We start from the raw sequence: 12,388 nt of genomic DNA on the forward strand, positions 1-12,388 counted from the left end.
TCACTTTTCCTGCATACACTTTGTTGTTTGAAGTAGTTACAGATGAAAGAGGAGAGGATCAAAGTGTCCTTTCACTTGTGGATCAGAGACGTCATGCTGAAAATGTGCACACGTCTGCTACAAGTTACGTTTTGAAAGCAAATACGAAACTGTAGCGTCCATTGACGAAAAGAGATTGGCTCATATCTCCTGTCTCATGTAAATCCGTTTCAACTCCAAGCCGCGACTCACAGTAGCCGCTCAAGTAGATAAACTTCTTCCACACGATACTCAGGCAAAGACACAAACTTGATAGCGTGGAATTGTGTAAAATTATTTGGGATTAAAATTAAGAGTTAACTAAAATGTAATGGCTTGATCTCTTGATTTTGAGGTGACGCTCAGTACTTTTGTCAATCATATGTTTTTGTTTGTTGATTATTATCTTTTTTTTTCCTTTAATACCTGCTGGGCCCCAAATGAGAAAAAAGAAATCTGGGTCACCCCTTAGAGATAAACTAGCAACACATTGAGCATTTTCAGCTTCTCTGTATAATTTAAAGCAGTGGTCCCCAACCGCCAGGCCGCGGACGGGTACCAGTCCGTGGCTCATTTGGTACAGGGCTGCACAGAAAGAATAAAGAACGTACATTACTTCCGTTTTATTTATTTTGTAATTTGAAAGATGTTTTATCTTGAAAAATGACCGGATTCTCTGTTACATCCGTCTACAGTACGTCACTCTTGACGGGCTTCTCGGTCACGTGATAGGTTACTGCTAAAATGAAATCGAGGAGCTAGCAAAATGAGTAAAAAACAAATATCTTGAAGTTTCTTTGGGAAGGTGAAAAGGCCTAGTCAGGAGACGACTTTCAAGAAAAAGAAGGCTACATTTAATAGACAGTATCAGGATTTCCCATTTAAAATACGGATTTATCTCAACGGGAGATTCCCACGCACCAAGCCCACTCTGCATAATATGTGGCGATTGTGAGTCCTATTTTTCATGCACTTTGTATTTGCGGTATATATGATTTTGAAGGCTCGTTTAAGTGTTACCATAGCGACCAGAGAGTGTTGTGGCCAGATAGGATGTTCCTTGTGTCATAATTCGTGTTTATTATTATGTTTAGAAAATATCGCAGTTTTCATGCAGGTCATATCATATTATTTTGTTGTATTTATCCGCCACAACTTAAAGGCCGGTCCCTGAAAATATTGACTGACATTAAACTGGACAGTGAGACAAAAAAGGTGGGGACCCGCTGGTTTAAAGTACTTTAAAAAATCGGGGTCAAGAAGCATGGGCTTGTGTGGAGAGTGCATTTACTGATTTGTTCCTCAGGACCTCTCCGATGACCTCCAGTCCCCTCCAGTTATGTGTGTGAACGGGCCTGAGGACAAGTTGTTTCGCAGTCAAAGCGCAGACATCACGCTGTCTTCTGAGAAGGAGCGTATCAAGAAGATGCTCTCGGAGGGGTAACTCAAGTTTTCAGTACTCAACGAATCCCATCTTATTACCATGAAAGGCATCCATTTCGGGAACGTCTGTATCAATGGAAGAGCAGATAATTATGTTCTGAGCATTTACTTAAAAACTCATACAGTTCAGGAGCAATTAAAAATTAACAAAAGCATCCCAATCGACTGAAGCAGGCGACAACAAAGTTGGGTTTAAAATTTTATCAGCTCAGGTTTATTATTTATAAGATGAAGATTAAAGGACAGAGAATACATGTATATGGTTATCCTACTTGTCTTGTACATTAATGAGTTGTGTTTGATTCTGACCAAATTCCAGCCAGTGAAGAAAAGGAATGTCACTAAAAAACATTTGCATATGAAAAAGTAAATATCTAAAAAAATAAAAAATCCCCCAACACTGCTGTTGTGCAAAACCAAGCTAATATTAGCTGTTAGTTGTAGTGTGTAGCTTGTAAGCCATCAGTGATTACATTTCTTGTACGAGCTGGGTTTGCTCACAGTTTTCATGTCACGTTTGAATTAGTTTGGAGTAGTAGTGCTTGCCCCTAAATATCGACATCAAACAATCAATAAGCATCCCCCTATTTAACGCTTAAGACCACTCACAATGCATATTCTTCCTCCTCTGCAAGGTGGTTGCCATCACAGGGAGGCAAATCAGATTCCGCCTCATAAGAAATGTACATTTTCATAACAGGTCTATCTGCGAGCTGAACCTGGAAGCGGAGCTCTTCACGCTGCAAGACAGCAACTCCAAGTTAGTTGCTGCGTTGCACGAGGCTAATGCGAACGTGGAGCAGTGGAAGAAACAGCTGGTTGCGTATCAAGAGGAAACCGAAAGGCTTCGAGAACAGGTGAGCAGAGCAGCAAATTCAGATCTTAAGGTTCTTCTTACGTGGTCCTGGTGAAAGACCACACCATATGGTCCTGAAATACAACCAATCCTGTTGTCACGTTGTGCCCGAAGCGATAAAATGATCGCTTCGTGCACAACAAGATAATGAGGTGGATCCCCGAAATAGCAGACAAAGTAAAGGTGGTCCGAGAACAAATGGGTTTTAATACAAAACACAAAATACCCGTCCGGGAGCAACAAACAGAAAACGCTGGTCAAAATCAGGACCAGGAATAAAAGGAAGCAACAGAAAACGCTTGCGAGAAAACGGCAAGGAATATAGTTGGCAACAATAGGAATTAATAAGAGTAGATTTAACGACGCGCAATCACAGCCACAAGGCTACACAGCAATGAATAGATTAAGGCAGTAATCGAAAGAATTGGCACGGCGTGGAATACTCCGGCAGTAAGTTAACTGCCCGAGCACAAAGATAAAGCCTGTGTAATCAGTCCTTAATGGGTGACAGGTGTGTCGGCGGTAGGCAGGAAAAGTCTGCCCCCCTGCTGGCAAACACTGGACGTGACACCTGTATCCTCGCGGGTCAGCTTCCATCTCATGATATTGATGTTTTTTTTTCTTGAGCTACAACAGTTCATTATGCACAAGCAAGGGTATTTGTGTTTTTAGTGTCAAAAGAGGAATCGTGTTAAGGAAGTACGTTTGAGTGATCCATCATGACTGAGAGGCAAGCTTTGTATGTTGGGGAGGAGCTACGTTTCGACTGGGTTGTTAGTGGAAACTTGAGGAGACTTGCCCACATGTATCTGCACACTTGGTGTTTTTCGTCTTTATTTATTTATTTATCTAACTATTTATTTATTTATTTTAATCAAATCCTCTAATCATTTATTTTAAGAATCATTCAAAATGAATGAGAAATTACAGTGTTTCGGGATCACAGCTTGTGCTCTACAATTTAAACTAATTAAATACAATCCAATAACATCTTTATTTATATAGCACTGCAGGAGTAACAAAGTGCTTTACAGAACATTTAATATAAAATAACAAAAATAAGATAACAGAACACAACATAAAACATACAAGCAACGGTGAGTATTCCTGCTTTTTTGTTCACAATGAAAAATACAAACCTGATTCCCTACAGTTCTGTTACTTTAAACTCTGGTTTGTCACATAACATTCTACCACAAGGTTTAGTGTAAATACACAAGAGTGCTTGCCAGACCTTTAAAATTAAATCACATTTCATGTTCCATCCTAGTTGAGTTCTCCCCCCGCGCTCCACTCCACTCATCAATAACAGCTTGACCAAGTTTTGATCTTTCTATTAAAACTCAGCTCCACTTTATCGATCCCCTAAATGGTAATTTCCAGCACATGTTCCTCATTTCAGGCCACTTTCTCATTTTAGTCAAGGGAGCCGCCACTAGTTCGAGCTTGTTTTGCTCCATCTCAGGCTGAGAGACTTTGGTGGCTGCCAGTAAAATGGCTCACGTCTCAGTGGTGGTAGTGGTGTGAGAAGAAGAGTTTGTAGGACAGCCGTATCCTACTTTTGTTGGCCCACTTAGGACAAAAAAAGAGAGCTCACTCGAGGGACTTGGTTCTTGCTCATTTCCTCTTCCTTCTGCAGCTTCTCTCAAGTGCACTTGACTTTTAAAGCAACAAAAGCAGAGCCAGGTGGACTTTAGCAACCTGTTAACTGATATTCTCAGCAGTCTACTGCATAATGAAACATTGTTGACAGATTTAGAAACTTCATATCTGTGCCGCAATTGACGCCCTTCTAAATCTGTAAACGTGTAAATGTAAAATGTAAGAAAATTTGTTTGCATGCATAGTCTAACAAACATATTGTGTGTGTGTGTGTGTGTGTGTGTGTGTGTGTGTGTGTGTGTGTGTGTGTGTGTGTGTGTGTGTGTGTGTGTGTGTGTTTTGAGGTTGCTGACCTGGAGGCCCATGGGGGTCACGGCCCCAGTGACCTGTTGAAGGACGAGTTGACGCAATCTCTGGAAGAGTTGGAGGCTCTGTTGAAGGCCAAAGACGAGGTCTGTACACTTTCACCTACATTTGAAAATATTAAGAAATGGAATAGTGTGGCGCCTTAAAAACAACAATAATAAATAAATAAAACTATACGTTTGTTGTTTCTTGGCAGGAAATTCACAATTTGCAAAGCAAGAAGGCAGACTATCATGAGGTGGAGCGTGACAGAGATCAGGCTATACACAGATTACGGGTACGATTCACAAACCCCTTATTATTTTGCAGTGGATAGGGCATAACAAAGTCCCATGTAATTAAAAAAACCCTCAAATATGTTTATAAGTGCCTCCATTAGTTCAAATTGTAAAGCACAAACTAAGGGTCTCCAAACTCAGTCCTCAAGGGACTGAGTTTGACTTGACTGAGTTTTCTATCTCTCCCTGCTGAAATGCACCTGATTCAAACGATCAGCTCATCGATCAAGCTCTGATGAAGCAAGATAACGATCCTCATCATGAATCAGGTGTGTTGCAGCAGGGAGAGATAGAAAACAGGCAAGACATCGGCCCTGGAGGACCGAGTTTGGACCCCTCTGGCACAGACTACGAACCCAAAACACTTTGGAATTTCAAACTCATCTTACATGACTCAATATAAAGGGTTAGAGGATTTGATTAAAAAAAAAAAAACACCAATTGTGCATGTACAGTATATGTGGCAAAGTCTCCCCAACTTTCACTCACAACCAAGACTAAGCTTAGCTCCTCCCCAACATACAAAGCTTATTTCTCAAGCGAAATGTATCGTAAATAAATACAAAAATAAATAATGAATGTGCATCAAACAGTATTTGCCAGTTATGGAAACATGCTAGCAGCTTTTCCTCCACTACGTTAACCTTCATTGACCCTAAATGACGACAAGCACCGTAGATGACTGTGGACTGCATGCAGCTTGTGCATTGGTTTCATTGGGTGGGAGTGCGGGTGGACCTAAGGTAGCGGCTGATGAGTTTATCTCTTCGGCATTACAACAAGCAGTAGTTGTAACGTGGTTGCCTCTCCTCAACAGGAAGTGGAGATGCGCAATTCCGAGCTGGAACGCCGTATCCAGAACACGGAGCAGAACTTAAGCAACTCTTTGGAGGATCGAGATCGCATGGACACTGAGCTCCAGAGGGCCATCGAAATTCTAGACATCAAGATCTTTGATCTCAATGACCTCCGGCAGAGCTTAGTTAAACTTGTGGACAAGTAAAAAGTCAACATGCAGGAGTTCAAAATAATCATAATAATAATAAAAACAAATCCAAGATGGAGCACAGTTACATGCACCTCAAGCGCAAGAACCATCTTGTCTGCAGCACTCGCTGTTCACATGTCGGCCTAAACTGCATTTTACGTTGTTTTACTTGTCATATAATGTAGCACTTCATGTTGCTTACCAGGGAAACAATGCAATAACCTCAAGGTAACTGCTTCTAAGTGCAGAGTGCAAAATGTTCTGGTGCTCATAGTTTTTCCAATTAATATGACAATTGGATTATAAATTGCATATTGTGACTAATAAGAGGCCTTGTTTTACTGTACATTAACTGTCTTGTCAGCGATTCTACATACAAAACAAGCACACATTCATACTACATTGCAGCCATTCCACATATTGCAGATAAACCCATTTGTAACGTGTATGTAGCTGTCCATGTATTAAGTAGCAGCAGGTAGACAATAGAGATGATTCTAAATTTAAGCAGCTTGGTCTTCTGCGCTATTACTCACATTTGGATGAATGAAGTACATATTAATCAATAGGAGGTATCCAACATAGGTGTAATTTATCTTATCTGTCATGCTATAGTGCACACATCATTTACATTTTGAACTGTGTTCGAATAATAATAAACTTACAGTACTTCTGACAGTGCAACATCTTAATGGAACTCTGCTGTGATGCGTTCAAGGACATTTGGGACCTTCAGGTCTTTGTTACCTCCATCTGTGGACAAAGTGACATAACCCTGGTCAAAAGTGACGAATGAATTTTTCACAAACCACAAGGACTGAATATTTTATTGTTTTGAATCCATCCATCCATCCATTCATTTTCTACTGCTTACCTGGGGTCAGGTTGCAGGGGCAACCGCTTTACCAGGGAAACGCAGACTTCCTTCTCCCCAGTTACTTCCTCCAGCTCTTCCCAGGGGATCCCGAGGTGTTCCTAGGCCAGCTGGGAGACATAGTCTCTCCAGTGTGTCCTGGGTCATCCCCGGAGTCTCCTGCTGGTGGGAAATGCCCGAAACACCTCACCAGGGAGGCCTCCAGGGGGCATCATAATCAGATGCCTGAGCCACCTCATCTGGCTCCTCTCGACATGGAGGAGAAGCAGCTCGAATCTGAGCCCTCCCCAAATGACCGAGCTTCTCACCTCATCTCTAAGGAAGGGCCCAGACACCCTGCAAAGCAAACACATTTTGGCCGCTTGTATCCGGGATCTAGTTCTTCTGGTCTTGACCGTAAACGTAAATTGACTGTTAAATTGAGAGCATCGCCTTTTAGATCAGCTTCTTCACCACAACAGACCAATACACATTCTGCATCACGCTGCAGCGATTTGCCTGTCGCTCTCCTGTTTCCTCCCGCCTTCACTCGTGAACAAGACCCCAAAATACTTAAACTACTTCGCTTGCAGCAAGAGCTCATCCCCAACCTGGAGAGAGCACTCTTTTTACCGTCTGAGGACGATTGTTTCAAATGTGGTGGTGCTGATTACTATCCCAAATGCTATCCACTCAGCTGCGAACTGCTCCAGTGAGAGTTGGAAATCCCTTGAAGAAGCCAACAGCAACACATCTGCAAAAAGCAGAGATGCAATACTGAGGCTACCAAACCGGACCCCCTCACTATGAAGCTTATGAACAGAATCCGTGACAAAGGACAGCCTTGGCGTAGTCCAAACCTCACTGGAAATTATTCCGACTTACTGCTGGCAATGCAAACCAGACTCTGACATCTGTGGAATAGTGACCAGCCCATATCAGGGGGTTCGGTACCCCATACTCACGAAGCACCCCCCACAGAACTCCCCGAGGCACACGTTTGAATGCCTTCTCCAAGTCCACAAAGCACATGTAGACTGGTTGGGCAAGCTTTCATGTACTCTCGAGGACCCTGATAAGGGTGTAGAGCTGGTCCACTGTTCCACAACTGGGACGAAAACCACACTGCTCCTCCTTCCCTTGACTTGCCCTCTCCCCAATGACCCTGTGTTGTTACAGAGGTGTGTTAACCAGGACAGCCCCACAACATCCAGAGCCGTGAGGAACTCCGAGCGGATCTCATCCACCCTCGGGGTTTTACACCGAGGAGCTTTTTAACCACATCTGTGACTTCAACCTCAGAGATTGAAAAGCCAACCTCAGAGCCCTCGAACTCTGCCTCCTCTTAGGAACACGTGTTTGTGTAGTTGGGGTGGTCTTTGAAGTATTCTGGCCACCGACTCACAATGTCCCGAGTTGAGGTCAGCAGCGCCCCATTTCCACTGTAGACAGTGTTAATGGGGCATTGCTTCCCCATCCTGAGACGTCGGTTGGTGAACCAAAATTTCCTCGAAGCCGTCTAGAAGTCGGCTTCCATGGCCTTACCAAACTCTTCCCACTCCCGGGTTTTTGGCTCAGCGACCGCTGAAGCTACGTTCTGCTTTGCCAGCCAGTACCCATCAGCTGCCTTTGGAGCTGCATTCTTCAGCTTGATGGCATCCCTGACTGCCGGTGTCCACCAGCGGGTTTGGGGGTGGCTGCCAGGGAGGCACCGACCACCTTATGGCCTCAACGCCACAGATCACGGTCCACTCGGACTCAATGTCTCCTGCTTCCACCAGGACAGGAAAAGCTCTGCTGCAGGTCGGAGTTGAAACTCCTTCTCACACGGGATTACGCCAGATGCTCCCAACAAACCCTCACAATACTTTTGGGTCTGTCAGGTAGTACCGGCATCTTCCCCCACCATCAGAGCCAACTCACTACCAGGTCTCCATCAGTTGACAGCTCCGCCCCTCTCTTCACCCGAGTGTCCAGAACATGCGGCCGCAAATCTGATCATACAACCACAAAGTCAATCATCAAACTGCAGGCAAGTCCTGGTGTCAACTCCACATATGGGCACCCTTATGTTTGAACAAGGTGTTCGTTATGGACAATCCACGACGAGCACAGAAGTCCAATAACAAAACATCACTTGAGTTCTGATCGGGGGGGGGGGGGGGGGGGGCGTTCCTCCCAATCACGCCCTTCCAGGTTTTTCAGGGAGGCTGGTATTTCCATTATTTACAATGGGGAAAGCTGATTTGAGACACAACTGTTTTAAATTAGAAACACAAGAATTAAACTTATCTCCAGGCACCACTCTACGAGCAAATTTTCACCATTCACTACAGGACTTCTTCCCTCCACCCAGCAAATTAAAATTCTCACTCCAAGCAGAGAAGGGGGAGGGGGGGGGGAACAAAAACAAAACAAAACAAACCAAAAAAAAAAAACCAAAACAAGTGAATGATCTGTGCCTATGTGATCCCCAGATGTCCGTTGAATGTGTTCATTTGAGTCGCCAAATGTCAAGTTCACACTCAAGACATGGAATTTGGAAAATGTCAGGACTTTGCTATCTTCGAGACATCCTGTCTAGGAAGATTGGAGACGGATATGCAACACACCTTCCGTCTCCATCATTTCTCAGCGTTCCCATCAGACGGCCTGGAGGGTTCTGCCCAACTGCAGTCCCCACTCTCCGGTTCAAAACCAATAGGATTTTGCCTTTCCTGCTCAACCCACACAGATCTTGCCCCCAGCACTTATCCTCACGAGGGTCGCGGGCGTGCTGGAACCTATGCCAGCTCTCTTCGCACTAGGCGGGGGACACCCTAAACTGGTTGCCAGCCAATCGCAGGGAACACATATTTAATCTGTGGTCGGATGTGTGTCAAACTCAGGTCCTTGAGGGCCGCTGTCCTGCATGTTTTCCAAGTCTCCTTGTTGCAACACGCCTGATTCAAATGAACAGGTTTAATGTCAGGCTTCTGCAGACCTTGCTGATGATCTGATCATTTGAATTAGGTGTGTTGCAACAGGGAGACTTGGAAAACATGCAGGACACGGCCCTCCAGAACTGGAGTTCGACACCTGTGACACAGAAGAACAACCATTCGCACTCACATCCACACTCGGACAACTTGGGAGTGTTTCATTAACCAGCCATTCATGTTTTGGTGATGTGGGAGGAAACCGGACTACCCGAAGAAAACCCACACAGGCAAAAGGAGAACATTCAAAGTCTGAACAGGAAGGCTAGAGCCAGAATCAGACCCTATACCTCTACACGGTGAGGTGGACGTGCTAACCAGTTGCCCATCATGCTACCAAGTTGTGTCAAATAATAATGAACCGTTAAATTGTTGGACTTTGGACAAAATATTAGATGAGGTCAAATTAAGTTCACCTGTAAGGGATATTGTGCATTTTAGGTTCAGCTGAAATTTCATCCACCATCCCTAACTTTTTGAGAGTAGTGTAGCTATATGAACATATCCACTAAAGTTCAACTTGGGTTGCTAAGAAATATATTTGGTGTTCAAAGAAAATAGGTTTTTCCCCCCAATGAAAGTAAGATTAAACCAGTCCCTTGTTAATATGGTTTTAAAAAACACCAACAAAAACGTGATTTTCTTTCAAAAATCAGGACATTTCTAAGTGACCCAAACCATTTGAAAGGCAGTGAATATCCGGTACTGTACTGTATTGCTGATGCATCCTCTCTTGTCATACTTGAAGGTTTTGCTTAGAACTATACAATGAGAACTAAATAATTCATTCGCCCATCTACAGTTGTTGTGACTCACATTAAGTGACTCGGACACTTCAACTTGTAAAACACGAACCAGCAAGTAAGTTCTTTCCTGTACTGCCACCCAGCTGGAGTTCACAGCAAGTTCTCCAAACAGCTGGAACCCTGACAAACAAAGAATACTTCCTAAATGTAAATTTTTTGGATGACCACACCATTAGGTACAAATGATTAAACGATTCAAGGGGATCTTTTCAATGTCTTGTACTGAAAAAAAAAATAGGTTTGTCTTGAGCGGCGGCCACCAATTAAGTGTAAAATTAAATCACTGAGCAAATGTTTTATCTAATTTGAAAATGTTCTGTGAGCATGAGCTGTGGGTTGGGGGGTCCAAGTCAAAAGGCTGAAGCTAAACAATAATCCCAGGCTTGTGAATTTCCTACATGGTTTGAGAAAAGGCAAAGAAAATTTCTTGCTTGGCTCTCGACGAAGGCGGACGCGTTTGCTTTCTGCTCCTGTTCCCCCACCCTTCCTTGCTCGCCTCTCAGTCCATGTGCTGTCTTTGTCGGACTTTTCCTAGCCTCCTGTCGTATTTTCATCCTAAAAACAAACATGGAATTGGTTGGCTGGTCTCTCGATGCCATCGACAAAATTTTCTCGATGAGAAGAGCAGGCAGTGGGGGAGCCTACTTGCCCCTCGGGGACGTTTGCTGCTGGGTACACCCTAGATCCTTGGAGGAAGCGCAGAATGGTGTGCCTGTCAACACTGTCCGTTGAGGATGTGGATGACATCTACATTATCGGCCCTATCGTTATCGGATAACAGGTATGCTGCTGTTTGGTGTGAGCAGTTTCCTGATCTATCGCAAAATTCAACCGACGGGAGCGGCTCTATTGGAAGTGAAGAGGCTGCCGGTCTAAGGATGGCATCGTGCGGATGTCCAATACTCAGACTCAGACTGTGCTCAACCACAAACTGTTGCGGTTTTGGAGCGTCTCTGCAAGATGGTCAAGAACTTGGAGAAACTGGAATCTGTGCTCAAATATTGACTGAAATCACGGATTTGGCTGATCGACGCCACTAAAGAGACATAAGCCACTGACTCAAGGCTGTCTTAAATTCTTGGGCAGCCTGCTACCAAAACAACATCTGCTATCTCGACCTTCCCCTGATGAAAGTATGCACGGAAGCTAGCCCCCCCCATACATTCCCTTGTTTCACCATCTTCATTGTTTGTCTTGTGACCTGTTGTAACTGTCATATGCTTGTGCAGGAGTTTTTTGCCTAACTCAAATTATCCTCAAAATGAGGATAGTTCGAGCGTTGTTTTTTCTCCCCCTCTCCCTCCCCTGTGGGTTTTTTCTGACTTCCGGGTAGAGTGAACTCTGGCGCGTTTTGGCTGCCGCTGCTCAACCCCGTATTGTTTTGTGTTTTTTGTTCTTGTAAAGTGTCCTTGGGTGTCTTGAAAGGCGGTTGTAAATAAAATGTATTATTATTATTATAGGTAAATAACAGCTCTTCGTCCTAAAATAAATAAGTTGTATTTCATGGTTCATAAGAACAGTGATCATAACCTCTTTAAATTAAGATAATATAAGATATCCTTTATTCGTCCCACAATGGGGAAATTTACAGCCTCCAGCAGCAAGAATGTATGTAGAAAGAAGAAAGGAGAAAGAGAAAAAAAAAATTCATCCCACTATAACTGAAAATGCTGCTTATTCCGACAAATGACATTGCCAGTCTAGTCGTTCATTCTGTGAACGTTTTACCTATGACGATCACTTTCTTCTTGTGGGCCATTCTCGTGGGTTCTTGGTGCTCAATTTTAGAGAATGGGGTGCGGAGACCAGCGCCAATATTGGAGAGCTGTCATCGAACCAGCAGTGGACAGGAAATAACGCACTTCAATTCGAAAAAGCTGGTGCATGTGCCTTTACTGCCATCCACTGCATCGGGATGCGCACTACAACTAACACAGCTTTAAAAAGCCACTTGCGGATCTCCGCGCATGCGTGAGAATCGAGGAGGAAAAAAAAGAGGCTGTCAAACAACAAGCGGTTTTGTGTAACAGTACATCGGCGTGTGGCTAACGGTACGCCTTTAAGCTTGCAGGCATTGGCTCATATGACTAAACGGCAGGTGTCCTTTGTGCCATGTTTAACTGCTCTCGTGGAATTTAGAGGCTTGAACATCGGTGTATAAAACACACAGCATTGTAAACCTCCGTTCATTCGTCACAAT

General features: G+C 43.8%; 1 protein-coding gene and 1 long non-coding RNA gene across 7 annotated transcripts in view; one reads left to right on the forward strand and one right to left on the reverse strand.

The window, feature by feature from the left end:
* LOC127616743 (homer protein homolog 3-like) overlaps window positions 1-6,227 on the forward strand; it is a 22,820-nt gene extending 16,593 nt beyond the window's left edge. For all 5 annotated transcript variants that reach the window (XM_052088542.1, XM_052088540.1, XM_052088544.1 and 2 more), the window contains 5 exons: window positions 1,325-1,458; window positions 2,162-2,318; window positions 4,264-4,371; window positions 4,482-4,562; window positions 5,381-6,227. In XM_052088542.1, coding sequence (XP_051944502.1) covers window positions 1,325-1,458; window positions 2,162-2,318; window positions 4,264-4,371; window positions 4,482-4,562; window positions 5,381-5,566 — 666 coding nt within the window. In that variant the 3' untranslated portion in view covers window positions 5,567-6,227. The remainder of the gene's footprint in view (window positions 1-1,324; window positions 1,459-2,161; window positions 2,319-4,263; window positions 4,372-4,481; window positions 4,563-5,380) is intronic.
* Window positions 1,390-12,278, reverse strand: LOC127616798 (uncharacterized). Of its 2 annotated transcripts, XR_007967184.1 has the most exons (5): window positions 11,917-12,278; window positions 6,426-7,158; window positions 6,217-6,304; window positions 4,273-4,387; window positions 1,390-1,527 (listed from the first exon to the last, which is right to left on the reverse strand). It is a non-coding gene; the product is annotated as an uncharacterized LOC127616798 (long non-coding RNA). The 2 variants fall into 2 exon arrangements; XR_007967183.1 differs by lacking the exon at window positions 6,426-7,158 and having other exon boundaries at window positions 11,917-12,267.
* Window positions 12,279-12,388: the final 110 nt, after the last annotated feature.

The sequence above is a fragment of the Hippocampus zosterae genome, chromosome 15 (genome assembly GCF_025434085.1).
Source record: "Hippocampus zosterae strain Florida chromosome 15, ASM2543408v3, whole genome shotgun sequence".
In the NCBI taxonomy this organism is placed as follows: Eukaryota; Metazoa; Chordata; class Actinopteri; order Syngnathiformes; family Syngnathidae; genus Hippocampus; species Hippocampus zosterae.